The sequence below is a fragment of the Planococcus citri genome, chromosome 5, assembly GCF_950023065.1.
Source record: "Planococcus citri chromosome 5, ihPlaCitr1.1, whole genome shotgun sequence".
Lineage (NCBI taxonomy): Eukaryota > Metazoa > Arthropoda > Insecta > Hemiptera > Pseudococcidae > Planococcus > Planococcus citri.
In genome coordinates, this window is record NC_088681.1 from 67234613 (window position 1) to 67249792 (window position 15180).

The 15180-nt window shown below is 35.6% G+C and overlaps 1 protein-coding gene across 1 annotated transcript in view; it reads right to left on the reverse strand.

The window, feature by feature from the left end:
• LOC135847000 (uncharacterized) overlaps positions 1 to 15180 on the reverse strand; it is a 537248-nt gene that overhangs the window by 114440 nt on the left and 407628 nt on the right. Inside the window, exon 7 of the mRNA XM_065366376.1 lies at positions 9878 to 10099. Coding sequence (XP_065222448.1) covers positions 9878 to 10099 — 222 coding nt within the window. The remainder of the gene's footprint in view (positions 1 to 9877; positions 10100 to 15180) is intronic.

Here is a 15180-nt window from a genome sequence, read left to right on the forward strand (position 1 = left end):
AGATGTTACCTCGGGGGGGGGGGGATAATTCCTATTTTTCCCCACCTGTTTACCAACAAGTGGTACCGGTAGCTCCTCCACCAGTTGAAAAAAAAATTTAAATCAGTTTTTAAAAATTAGTATTTTTTACATCAGAATTTGTCTAAATCATTTTTTGAAAATAATTCATTTCTAGGTTTTAAATAACAATATTTTCAAGAAAAAGCTCCCCTAGTCCTACGAGCCCCTGAAGTTGAAAAATATACCTAGAAAAAAATGAAAAAAAAGATGTGTTTAGTTCGGTACGAATTATTTAACAATTTTTTCAATGAGCAATATACTTCTAGACAATTTTTTTTCAAGAAAGCAAGAATAACCTTTCCTCAGTACCCTAATAATAAAGTTGAAAAAAATTTTAAAAAACTAAATAAACTCGCGTTTTCATAAAAATTCAATATTCTTAGTCTTTTTAGACTTTTTAAAAAAATGATTTCTCTTCAAGAAATTGTCTGATGAAACCCAACAACTTTTGTACCCCCGCAGAGAAAAATATCAAAAAATCTCATACTAGAGTAGGTATATGTATTTGAAAAATCTGAGGACTGCTTAATGACTCGATTGGGGGGGGGGACTAACTATGGGAAGATTTGACGACATTGACGCGGTACGAAATTTAATTTTGAGAGTATAAAAAAGGCACTAGAAAAGCACCAATGCAGCTTTCTGGATTTTAGTAGACATCTAACATCCTTAAGTATGTAGCCTATCTTTTTTCATTTTTTTGAAGAAGAGGACAAGTTCGACTTTTTTATTATGTTGAGGGGTCAAAAGTACATTATTTAACAGTATTTTTAATGAAAATGGACAAAATCAAAGGATTAGAAAGTAAAAAAAAACTAAAAATTTCAATTGTTCGGATTTCTTATAGATAAGTATATTTTGAGAACTGGGAGGGGGGGGGCTTCCTGATCCGACTTATTTTTATTAACGTGGTTGGAGAACTTTTCCTCATGAAACCCGACAACTTTAAGGCAATGACAACATTTTTTTCACAAGTAGCTATAAATAAGAGTTCTCCCTACCAATTCACTGGTTAGTGAAGATGGAGGGGGGAGGGGGCTAAAAATGAAGTTAATTTTACCCAAATAGAGACTCGACTGAGGTGTTTGAATTAGAAAGTTCGCAGTTTCAAAAATTTTATCTGACACTCGATTTTTTCATACTTTGTAAGATTGGAGGGGGGCTCACCGGAAGCACTTATTTTTCACCGAAGGGGCTGAAAATTTCACGACGTGATTTTCTCACCCAATGTTGGCAATTTTAGAGGGTGAGAGCGGAAAAAATGAAAAAAAATCTTGGTTAGCTTGCTCTATTCCCTACCCAACGTGATTTGGGAGAAATGGTCCAATTCTAAAAGATAGAATTTGAAATTCTGCGTCGATCTAGGTCTTTGCCATCAACATCCAAGATCACTTTTAGAGTTTTACGGAGTAATTAAAAATTTACAAATCGTTCTTATTTTGGGTAAATTCGTGTTTTGAAAATTTTTTCTTCTGAAATGTTTCGCATTAATTATGCCAAAAACATCGAAAGATATCACTTCTGAAACAGGGGAAATATTGTGGAATGCAGCGGTGCCATTTTTAAAATCATTTTTTTGCCAATTTCAAAAAGTTTTGGCTATTTTTCTCGATTTTTTGAAATGTGTAGGAATATGACTAAAAAGTTGGCATCGTTGTGCTCCAAAATATTTCCCCAGTTTCAGAACTTTTTTTTTTGACATTTTTTTATACTGGGCGTGTATAATTGCCAAGATTTTTACGCCCAGTTTCGAGGGGTTAGTCTAGATTTGGTTCGAAAGATTGATTTCTTTGATGTATTTAAGAATGTTTTCCATCTGCTTGATATTATCAGGAATTGTAGGGTTGAGGTCTGAAATGTTTAGGGATTGACGTTTTGTTTTGAGGGAGGGACAATAGAATAGAAGGTGTTGAGTGGAGATTATTTCAGAATTACAGAATTGACAGGTGGGTTTAGGAGCTTTGGTGTACAAATGGCTGTGGGTTAATTTGGTACGACCTATTCTGAGGCGGGTGATTATAATTTCTTCTGATCTATTTAGGTGACTAAGGTGCTTCCAAGGGAGGATTGATTTTTTGTGGGTAAATAATTTGTGATTTGTTTTTGAGTTCCATAGGTTTTGCCATTTGGAGTTTTGGATGATTTTTAGAATGTTAATAACGTCATCATGGGTCACAGAGAAAATTTTAGAGGGGGTAACAGCTGTTTTAGCTGATTCATCTACTGCCTGATTTCCTTCAATGCCTACATGACTTAGGACAATCATACATTTAATAATTTTGTCAGTAGTCTGAAGTTTATAGTAAATGATTTGATGGATCTTATAAACAAGTTGATGTTCAGAAAATTTGTTTTGAATTGATAAAAGAGCAGAGAGTGAGTCTGACTGAATCAGGAATTTCTTGTTAGGGCTTTTCAAAGTAGAGATCTTTTGTAGGCAATGGAGTATAGCAGAAACTTCTAAATTGAAAATTGAAGAATATTTATGAGCTGTGAAGTTGGTAATTCTACCATCAATAGAAAAAGCATAGCCTGCATATTCAAACTCATTTTTAGAACCATCTGTGAAGCATAAAATAAATTCGTGATATTCTGCTATGATCTCAGTATATTTTTCTTTGATGAAACCAGATGGATACTCATTTTTTTTGTATTGGGATAAGGATAGATTGAATTCTGGTAAAATTAATTCCCAGGGAGGAAATTTATTGTATTCGGAAGTGAGGTCTAATAGGTTTACATGGTAATTTTCTAAAGAATTTTGGAGAATACAGGAGTGATTTTCAAAATGGTTTGAAATATTTTGAATTTGTTTTTTGATTAAAGTTCTGACTGGGTTTGTTGGATTTGTTGTTGCTGATACAATGAATTTATTAGTAATATAGAAATTCCTGAAGTTTGGAGGGAGTTCACTAGCCTCACAGTATATGCTGTCTATAGAAGAAGATGGTAATGCTCCAATACATAGACGTAAGACAGCATTTTGTATTACTTTAAGGATTGATAGGTTTTTATCTGATGCACTGATATATGCTGGACAGCCATATTATATTTTGCTTCTAATTAGAGATCTATATAACTGAAGTAAAAGGGATCTTGAAGGGTTATATTTTGGATTTTTAATCAATTTCAATAGATTTAGGGTTTTCATTAAGTTCTGTTTAATGGATAAAAAGTGAGGTGTCCATTTGAGCTTACAATCGAAAATCAATCCAAGGAATTTTGTATTTGATTTGAATTCAAGTTTTTTACCTTTGAGGGTTAGGGAAGGAAGTTCAATTTTGTTCTTTCTAGAAAAAAGAATGCAATAGGTTTTAGACTGTGAGAATGAGAGACCATTTGAGTCTGCCCATTCTTGAATTTTATCAAGGGTTTCTTGAATAAAGAGCTGTGCTATTTGTAAGTCTTTGAAACATAGGGAGATGTTCATAGAACTGATGTGCTCATTTTTTTTGTTATTTTTGAAAATTATTAAAAAATTGTCACCTTATACTCCGCTATTTTATAGATTTCTTCGTAATTTAAGAATTTAGCATTCGAGTCGGTACGTGAGATGAACGATGTTCGATTTTTGACCCATCCTGTATGGTGACCAGGACACACGAATGGTTAACTCGGCGACGGTAATAAAAAGCGATAGCGTGGAAAATACACACGATGCGAAAGCTATATTATATAGCTGTGAAGCTGAACATAAGCGAGAGGTGTAGGAGTAGGAGTAGGAGCAGCAGTACCTACCTATATAGCTAAACCTATATAGAAGAAAGCTTTCGGTCGTAGATTAATATAGGGAAAAACGATTTAAAGGTTTTATGGAGGCGCTTCGCTGTCAGCTTTAAAAATGAAAAAAATGGCGACTCGAGCGACCAAGGTATTATCGAGCAGTTTATTATCTCAGGTCGTCGTATATGTACGAGTATAGTTTTTACGCGTGTGTGTTTTTAGATGTACATTTCCATACATACCTCGTGCTATATATACGTAGGTAGGTATTATATAAGTTACATGTACATATGTCGTAATATGTGCGCGATTTAACTGGAAATGATGGCGACAGCCAAAGATCTAGGGTATAAGGGGACGTGGTGGTGGGTTGGGTGTTTTATGAAAGGCAAATACATATAAAAGCCGAACGTGTATTCGCACACGTTTATATGTTTTGCCTTTATTGGAAAATTTTTATTTTTATTCGCGAGGTGGCTTTTGGTGTCGACATTAATTTCGTTAATTTTTTTTTTGTTCTCTGGTACGAATGGTGCGAAAAATGGTATCGAATTTGTGCTGTGGTCGCGCTCGCTGCGACGCCATCCCAACATCCTCCCTCCGGCTCCGCAGAAAAGGAAAGAGACAAAAAGCATAGGTTATCTGTGAAATTACACGAGAATGGCGTATTGCCAGATCACCATAATTTACACCGAAGCTATATATGTTCTTAAGTTTGTACAAAGTTTGCTCGTGTATATGGGAATTGGTGAACCGATTAGAAGGGTGGAACAAGACAGGCATAGCGGGGACGTTCTGTTCGGGTATTTATTTGGAAAAAGTGTGCGCTAGATTGCCACTGTGTGTGTGACTGTGTGTGTGATAAATACTTAGACTTACTGTATAGTTGGTACCCTACGTCTGCTGTTGTGCGCGCTATCGCCTTTCGTTAATGGTTTCTAATTTCTTCAAACTGTTTTATCTCTTTCCGGGTGTAGTCTGTCTCAGTCTATCTTCAGCTTCATCGTCGAGTCGGTCGAGTCGCTCCACATAGTCTTACAGCAGGATCTCGTATATGTTAGGTACGTGTACGAATGTATAAAAGCTCATCCAAGTTGGAAGAGTGAGGTGCGAAGGGATGCGGGTGGCCGCTTAACATATGTTATTAATTTTTCAACAAACCAACCACCGCAAATGGCACAAAACTTACTAACCGGATGCGGTGTCTGCTTTTCGTCTATTTTCTCTGGATGAAAACGCGGTGTAATTTTATCCTCGTGTATGTGAAATGCGTGGCCATATTTGTCTTGCGATGCTCAATTTATTTTCGAATGAAACTAGTATCAAAATACCAGCTCCAAATGTCTCAGAATTACAAGTTTATCGATAAGGGTGTACTTTATTTATCTCGTTTAGGACCCATAACTCCCTACCAGGGGCACTTCTTGCTCAAAATTTTTTCTGGGTTGACTTTCAACTCAAAATGAAGGTGTTCGCTGAATTTGGGCAAAATCCTCCGAAATTTTTTCTTGTTCACGATCCACACAAACACGAACACGTTAGAAAAGCAAAATAAATGGTGAAAAAATTGAGGGTTGCTATTCGCATTATACTGACAAAAAAAAGGTTGGAAATAATTAGAAATTACAATCAAACTTACAGAAAATTATCCAACCTGAGATAAAAAATTACTAAAATAATGAAACAAATTGAAAAATAAAACAGACACAAAAAACTCATTGAAAATAATCATCAAAATTAGAACGAAAATTTCAAATAGGTAGGAAGATTTGAGAAATAGCATAAAAACCTGCAGAAATATTCTAAAAAGCAACCCCCTCCCCCCTCCCTCACAAAAAAAAACCATTTGAGGGAAAAATATGAAAGTAGCGAGAAAAATTCTAACACCTTCTAACCCACCAGGTGTTGCCCCTTTTTTTCGTACGAAAAAATTGGCTCGAAAAGTTCCAAAACGTAGTTTTCATATCGTTGCGACTCTCTAAAATTCTGAAAAAAATATATTATGGACAACTTTTCATGTTGAACAACATATTAAAAAATTGGAATGGTAACATGTTCCAAAGTTGATTTTAAAAAAATTGACGTTTGCGAAAAAATGCGATTTTTTGATTTAAAACATGAAAAAAAGTTTTGATAGGTGAAGTTGACCCACTTGACCCCTATTTTTACGTATCTGTTGAAAAAGTTGAAGAAACCCTTTCACTCGATGAAATGAACACCTCACAAAAAATCAAAATTCGAAAAAATTCAATTTTTAATTTCAAACATTGAAAAAAGTTTAAATTTATTCAGTTGTTTTATTTTGACCTCTTTCTGACGTATTTCATGAAAAAGTTCATAAAAATTACACTCACAACAAAAAAATAAAAATTCGTTCATTTTTTGAATTTCTTCGAATTTTGAATTTTTTGTGAGAACCGTTTCTAGGCTTACTTTTTCCACCTTTTTTTGAAATACTTAGCTCAACGAATTGCGATGTTCCCGCCTCTGATGCCCAACCCCTTTTCCTTTTGGCTTCAAGAGAGATATAGAGAGACGTGAAGAGGATCTCAAGGTTTCTCACAACTCTAATTTTCGAAAGAATGTCACACTTTGAAAATAAAATCACAAGAAGCCAAAATAAATCTGCGAAATTTTAAAAAGCGTTCAAAATTATCAACAATATAAAACCAAAATTTTTGGAATTTTGAGGTCCATATTGTAGGCCTCAAGGTGGTCTGAAATTCGAAATCACAATCAGTTACGAAAATATTACAAACGATGTGTCGCATGATTTTCATTTTTTTTTGTTCAAAATTTTAGCTTAATTGAATGGGATGGGATGGGGAGGGGGGAGGTAGGGAGTTTCTACATAAGATCCCAAATTCAAAATAATATAGGTATGTATATCCAATTATCCATATTTGTGTTACATAATAAGATGAAACTTCAGCTTTCAAATGCAAGTAAAATTCAAAATCTTCTTATGAAAAATTTGAAAAAATTCTGTATGCAGTCCCCCGGCCCTTACCCCCCCCCCCCCCCACATTTTGCCAAAATTGTGACAAAAATTTAACATCATTTTTAGGGTTCTTGATATCGTGGATTTCAAATTTCAAATTACTTTTTTGATAAGAGTTCCATAGAGCACACAAAAGCCTCAAAATTAAAAAAAAATCGTGTAATATTCGAGTGACCCATGCTTATTTGAATTATTAAAAGTGTTAAATTTTTATTTTGAATTTAATTCATCAATTGAAGTCCTTCAAGCTTTACGATGGGCCCTCGAAACTTGAAAAAAAACTTGAAAAATTGATGCGACCTATACAAAGAAGTTTTAGGGGTTCTCAAAGGATTACAAAAATAACTCATTTTTTAAAATAATCCCCTCAAGATTCACAATAACCTCCGAAATTTCAAAAAAAAAAGAAAAGAAAAATTCCTGGAACCAATGGTTTAAAAGGTTTTGGAATACGTTTTTGATAAGAACCCTCTAAAGCTCGCTAAGACCCAAAATTTCAAAAAAAGAGAAAAATTTCAGCGTTTATTGGTTAATTTTTATGAGAGAGAGGGGGGTGTTTATAATTACTGGATTAAAAATCAAAAAGCGTTGATTTTGATTTCCAACTTACTGTTCTGATAGAAGCCCCTTCAAAGCCTCGCAACAGCCTTTCAAACTTGTAAAAAAAAATTGAAAAATTCTTATGACCAATGCTGTGTAGGTTTTTAAAGATGCTGATTTTGAATTTCAATTATTTTTTTTTTAACGAGGCCCCTTAGAGTCCACAACAGGCTTCAAAATTTCAAAAAAAAAATTAAAAACTTCCTGAGACCAATGGCTTAAAAGGTTCTTAGAGGGAGCTCGTATCGAAAAACCAAGTTGAAATTCGAAATCAGCACTTTTGAAAATCCAACAAACTATAGGTCACACGTATTTTTCCAATTTTTTGAAATTTTTGGGCTCCCAGTGGGCTCAGCAGGGCATGAATCAAAAAAATAAGTTGAAATTTGAAATCGGCACTATCGATAACATAACAAACGATATGTCACATGGTTTTTCAATTTTTCCCCAAATTTGACCAAAATCCCCCCCCCCCCCTAATTTGAGCAAATTTCGAAAATAAAACTAAAAATCGAGTGACATATCGTTTGCTACGTTATCGATAGCGCTGAATCCAAATTTCAAGTTACTTTTTTGATACAAGCCTTTTGGGCCCTACTTTGAGGCCCAATTGTGGAAAAAAATTGAAAAAACGTATGCGAGCTGTGAACTGTTTGGTTTTTAGAGATGCTAAATTCGAATTTCAAATTACTTATTCAACGTGAACCTCTCAAATTCTACAATCAAGCCTCGAAATTTATTCAATTTGAAAACTTTATTGCCATCTACATGAAAACCAAACCCCATAAACCGAAACCGAATCTTGTATTAGATATCAATTCGCACGTCTACGTTCATTATGCATTTATATCCAATTTTTTTTATCGCGTTTAATGTGACGACAAGTCCCATGGCCTACGAATACGTATATAAACGTATAGTTTACACCGGGAATGGGTGAAGATCGAGGGGGTCGTACTCGTAAACCTTAATGGACTGTACTCTGGCCGGCTTTATAGGACATGGAAACGCTATCGACGCGTCGCGAAATAACGCATTAAGCATTTTAGTACGAGTACGAGTATATACACACACGAGTATGTACCATAGAACCATAATATAGAGTACTGTACGAGCAATGCAATTTACAACGTCCGAGTCCGACGACGACGCCGGTCTCTCTTCTTATCACCAGCCAATTACGAGTAAATTAAGCCTGCAGCGGCTCGTTAGCGCTTTTCGGACGATTATAAATCCTTCGTATATAGTATAATTAATCAACACACAGACGACAACGCAACGATGAGTGCACGAAGCGATGCACTCATCTCTCGTACATGAATATATCTCATATTATTATGAATTCATAACCATAGCATAGTCTATCGTGTACGAGTAGGTACTTTGTAGACTCGTCATGTTATCAAAATACTGGCATAATTGTTTGATGGATTTGGCGATCAATTTGTTTCAAAATTGTTATCAGTCGTAGTTTCGTTCAATTTACGACAGATGACTCAAATCATTGGACTTTCACGATTGCAACCCTAAAAAATTATGACTTTTTTATTCTTTTCCAAATTCTTCGGTACCAACATCAGCTTTTTCTCGCACTACAGGTCATGAAACTCGAACATTTCCGACAGACGGATCTCTAAAGAGCTCTAATATACGTATAACTTAGAGATAGGTAGGTAGGTAGATAGAGAGAGAGAGAGGTATTCGAATTCGTCACGCTGGTAATATATTCGGGGCCGAGATGAAATTAATTTCTTCGCTTAATTTTAACGCGTTATATACGCGTTGAGACATTATTAATATCTCGCTAACGTGTGACAATTACATTCCGAATGGAAATATTTACCGTCAAATGTCTGCTGCTGGTAATATTAATGCGGCGATGTCGGCTCTTTAACACGTTATAAATTATTAGTGTATAATAAAAAGCAGATGTGCGGCGTGCGAGGTTACCTCTGCGTCTCCAGTCTGCATTGCATATTACTCGTACACCAGATATACGTATTACGTAGGTACTCTACGAGAGCGAGTACACGGTAAATGTGTGTAAAAAGCAGCACACGACAGAGTGATGGTGACGGTGACGACGAAGACATTAAATCAAGACTCTTCTTCGTACTCTCGTACGTGTATAGTAATATACGTTGCCAACTATGCGGCTTTGAGAATTAACGAAAATTTTCAAAGAGACCGATGCAATGAAGATGAGCCGAGCCCATGTTACTTGTTACATTCGTCGAGATTGATGTGACGTGACGCATTTGCGTACGAGTACATTCTATAGAGGTACATAAAATTAGACCGAGCACGCGATAGTTATCGCGACGACGATACGATACGATGCCTTTGAAGATAACAATCTCGAGACATTTATGATTTATAATCGAGCTGCCGGATCAGGGGGATCAGTAGCCCAAACAAAGATTATACCGAGAAAATTAACTCGCGAGGCATTTGTATTGTCATAATGAAATTAATCTCATCGTTTTCTCTTACCTTTAGTCAGTTTCATGGTTCTGGATCCTTCGGTAGCTGATTGCAATCCGTTACAAGTGGCATCTCCGGATTGAGCGACGTCGTACACGTTGTTGTCTCCTTGGTTGTAGACAAAACACCGATACCTATCTTCATCGGTTGAGGTCATCTTGTGCTCCAGTTTACCGACCATGTATTTCATCGAGCCGTCTCTCCACGAAGCCAAGCACGTTAATTCTTCAACTGCAGGGGAAACAAAGATGTACAAAAATAATTTAGTAATTCGTCTTTTATCATATACACATTACATATTATAATCATAGGTAGATAGGGATTCTAAAATACTATTAACTGAATCACTGAATTTTCTGAACGTTTTCCACCCATCAAAAGTTCAAAACGTTGTTAGGTGAGCTGTCTAAAGTTGATTCAAGTCGTATTAATTTCAACTACCTAATCGAGATTTAAACTGATACGATTAACACAAAAATTGTTCAAAACTAGGAAAAAATTGATAAAATGCTATTTATTCAAAAATTTGTGAAAATGGCTCAAAGTTGACAGAACATCAAGAAAACTTTCAGAAAAGAGAGTGGGAATAAATGAAAAAAATTATTTATTAAAATAGTAAAAAATGCGATAAATGACCAAATTGATCCTAAAATGGTAAAAAAATCAAAAAAATTACATAATGAAAGAAAAAAGTTTATGAAATGTCAACAAAATTGTACAACACTCGTAAAACAAAAAATTTCTTAAAATTTAGATTTGAAATAATTTTTCAAAAATTTCCGAAAATTGCAACAAAATTCCTTGAAAAAGACCAAAAATTACGTTCCTTCAATATTGCCGAATGGAAAAAGGCACATAATTATAGCTGCTCATCTTATATTAGTAGGGAACTATGAATATTAGATGGTTAATCAGTAAAATTGAGATGAAAATTGATGATAATTGAGAAAAATTTTGTAAGTATGTAAAATAGCTTTAAAATTGAGTTAAAATACATGATGCCAAATTTCCAACATATTTACTGTAAATTTTGCCCACTTTCTAGAAATTTTCCAGAGTTTTTGTTTTCTTTCAGAAAATTTTTACTTATTTTCCAATTCTTCTCTTAGGATTTTCCGATAAGTAATTGCACTCGAGTTTGCTCATATTTTGTGCAGCAATCATTCCAATGTTTGACAAAACTTCGACATTACGTTAGCTTATCATTAATTTTTCCAGTTGAATTTACAAATTTTCTAAACGATTCTGTGTAGAAATTATTTTCTCAATACTCCTAGTAATTTTCATAATGAGAGCTTTTCATAAGCTTTTTCCCTGTTTTCATTACGAATGGTTACACTCGTTCACGAACGATTCAATCAGGTATGGAAAAATGCTCGCGACTAAATTAATCACCAATAAATCAAACCCAACAACAAATTGTATCATGCAACTTGACATAATAAATCGATTAAGTAACGAAAAATATTGTTGATTCTTATGAGGATGATTTTTTTTTTTTGAAGTTAACTCTTACCAAACTGCAATCAACTCAGATCTCTTGCGGACGATTAGTTCATAGAAATATAGAATCATTTGAGAACGACTGAATCATTCCGAAATGAAATCAAATGATACACGAGAAGTAAAGCGAAAAAAACAATATTTAGTCCACTGACAAAATTGAGAAAAAATTTGTTCACGAACGATCCGTTTAGAGCAGAAAACTCGTTCGCGAAAGATTCGTTGAGAGGATAAAAATTGTTCGCGAATGATTCGCTTAGAGGAGAAAGCTCGTTCGCGAACGATTCGCTCAGAGCAGAAAAATCGTTCGCGAATGATTCACTCAGAGGAGAAAAATTGTTCGCGAACGATTCGTCCAAAGCAGAAAAATCGTTCGAGAACAATTCGCTCAGAGCAGAAAAATCGTTCGTGAATGATTCACTCAGAGGAGAAAAATTGTTCGCGAACGATTCGTCCGAAGCAGAAAAATCGTTCGAGAACGATTCGCTCAGAGCAGAAAAATCGTTCGCGAATGATTCACTCAGAGGAGAAAAACTGTTCGCGAACGATTCGTCGAAAGCAGAAAAATCGTTCGAGAACGATTCGCTCAAAGCAGAAAAATCGTTCGCGAACGATTCGCTCAGAGCAGAAAAATCGTTCGCGAATGATTCACTCAGAGGATAAAAATTGTTCGCGAACGATTCGTCCAAAGCAGAAAAATCGTTCGCGAACGATTCGCTCAGAGCAGAAAAATCGTTTGTGAATGATTCACTCAGAGAAGAAAAATTGTTCGCGAACGATTCGTCCAAAGCAGAAAAATCGTTCGTGAACGATTCGTTCAAAGCAGAAAAATAGTTCGCGAATGATTCACTCACAGGATAAAAATTGTTCGCGATCGATTCACTCAGAGGAGAAAAATCGTTCGCGAATGATTCACTCAGAGGATAAAAATTGTTCGCGAATGATTCGTACAATGCAGAACAATCGTTCGCAAACGATTCACTCAGAGGAGAAAAATCGTTCGCGAACGATTCACTCAGAGCAGAAAAATCGTTCGCGAATGATTTACTTGGAGGATAAAAATTGTTCGCGAACGATTCGTTCAAAGCAGATGAATCGTTCGCGAATGATTCACTCAGAGGAGAAAAATTGTTCGCGAACGATTCGTTCAAAGTAGATGAATCGTTCGCGAATGATTCACTCATAGGAAAATATTCGTTCGCGAACGATTCGCTTAGACAAGAAGACTCGTTCGCGAACGATTCGCTCAGACAGGAAAATTCATTCGCGAATGATTCGCTCAGAGAAGAAAAATCGTTCGCGAACGAGTGAATCACTGAAAAATTAAATCAGATATTTCACGAAAACACAAAATGAAACATCCTTCAATCTGCCAAAAATTGTAAATGATTCGTTCGCGAACGAATGAATCACCGAAGAATCAGATTACTGTACAGATGACATAGTGAAACTTGGCAGTTTCGACCCTATCATCAAAAACTTGACTCAATTCATTCGCGAACGATTTGCTCAGAATCGAGGAGTCATTCGAGAACGACTGAATCTCTTCTAAATCAAATCCAGTAAAAGAGGAAGAAACAAAATTCGAATATTCCAATCCTTCAATCAGGATCTGAGATGAACAGTTCGCAAACGACTCACTCAGAGGAAAAAGAATCGTTCGCGAACGAATGAATCATCAATACATTATACCAAAAAAAACGAAAATTTCTTAAAACTTGACGTTACAAATCCGCCAACAAAATTCCGAAGTTGATTCGTTCGCGAACGATTCGCTCAGAAATGACGAATCATTCTAGAACGACTGAATCGCTTGGAAATCAAATCAGATAATACACGACAAGATGAAACGATACATTATTCAATTTTACAATAGAACTACGAATGAATCGTTCGCGAACGATTTGCTCAAAAGTAAAAAAAAAATCGTTCGCGAACGAATGAATCACTGAAAAATCAAATTAGGTATTGATGGCATGATGAAACACTTCACAGTTCGAATCTTATCAAGCATCCTGAAAAACTCGACTCGATTCGTTCACGAACGATTTGCTTCGAATTGACGAATCATTCGAGAACGATTGAATTAACTACTAAATTAAATTCAGTGGAAAAAAACAGTAGCAAAATTTGACTTTTTTCAAACGCATCATGCAACCTAAAAAATGATTAGTTTGAGAATGATTTACTCAGAGACGAAAAAATCGTTCGCGAATGAATGAATCACAGATAAATCAAATTAGGCGAAGACAGTAAGACGAAACTTGAAACTTCATTAACGAAAAGTTGAACAAATTGTTCACAGACAAACAATAACAATTTCGAATAGTTCATATAGGAACACTGCTAGGACTCCATACACATATTATAGGTACATTTTTCCCAGTAAATAACAACATATCACTATGGCACCTTCCGACAGCGTCAAAACCTACGCTATAGTTACCGCATCTCCCTCAACCCCGTCCCCTCCCCACCTATCTCTTCCAAAAGCCACATCTTCGCAAAGGTCATATTACACGCGCATATTCTTTTCTTCGCTCTCACATACACAAAGCGACCAACGCATACAAATACTTAAAGAGTTGGTTACTAAAAAGACCAAGGCATAATGGATTTCCAGTTCGTGTCCGTTCTTTTTCGGTTTGCCAGAGTAGAAAGAATGAAAAGGAAGAAAGAAAGAGAAAAAGAAAAAAAGACGCGCGTGCAGAAAAAAAAAGGAAAAGAAAAGAGAACGAATATAGAGGAAAACCACTCCGAGGATAAATTTAATTTGCTAAATTTCGGCTCGGGCTAGCTTTTACGCAGCGACGTACCTCTACCTACTCTGTGTACGTATAGTGCAGTATATACTCCTCCTGGCGCACTAATAATAGATGAAATCCACGCCACCATATCGAATAAATACCACCATCGCGGAATTCTTGAAATCTTTCGAACGAGTTGACCTTTTTTTTTTTACTCTACTTTCGCTCTTCTTCTTCCGCCATAGTAGATTTATTTTTCAATAAAATTCTATTCTAGATGTATCGAGCAGCTGGTGAAAGGGGGAGGGGTTGTTAGCTGGTACTAGAATTGGGACAGGTAGAGTAATTTCGAACAAACAGGTCCATATTTATGTAACTGGACGATGAAGATGATCGATGTTGAATCTAATAATACAGGGTACTTGGCGTTATGCAGTAACACTTAGCTTTTCTTCTTCCTCTTTTTTTTTCAAAAACCTTTAATACCTTACTCGTCGTTCATCCGTATTAAAAACCTTATGCACGCGGAAAGAGGTCGTTTCGCGTAGTACCACGTAAATGTATCCTTTAGAAAAAAAAAAAAAATACGCGGCAGCTACGAATAGAGAGCGAACGCCTACAGCAACGCGTACCAAAATAAACAAGTATAAAAAATTTTACTCGACGTGGCGGTGAAATTACTGCAATACGAAACGTTGCTAACTTCATAATACACGAGCACTCATTCGCCATTTACTTTTCGCATTTATTTATTTTTTATTCTTCGTTCTCTCTCTTCATAATATTACTCTCTTTGCACGTTACCTTTTTTAATACCTTTTTTTTCCTTTTTAGTCGAATTTCTCATCAATGACGAGCCTGCGAGTGAAAAGTCGACTATTTCAGATTCGTGAACTAAATTTCAAGTAGATGAATAAGCACACATAGGCCAATTGCAATAGTGCACCAAGCTCAGCTTCAGAAATGAAACTGAAAGCCAAGATTAGGATGATCCAGGGACATTTTCGTGACCCCCCTCCCCCTGAGTTTAGAATTCTGCAAAAATGCCACTGAAATTCACGA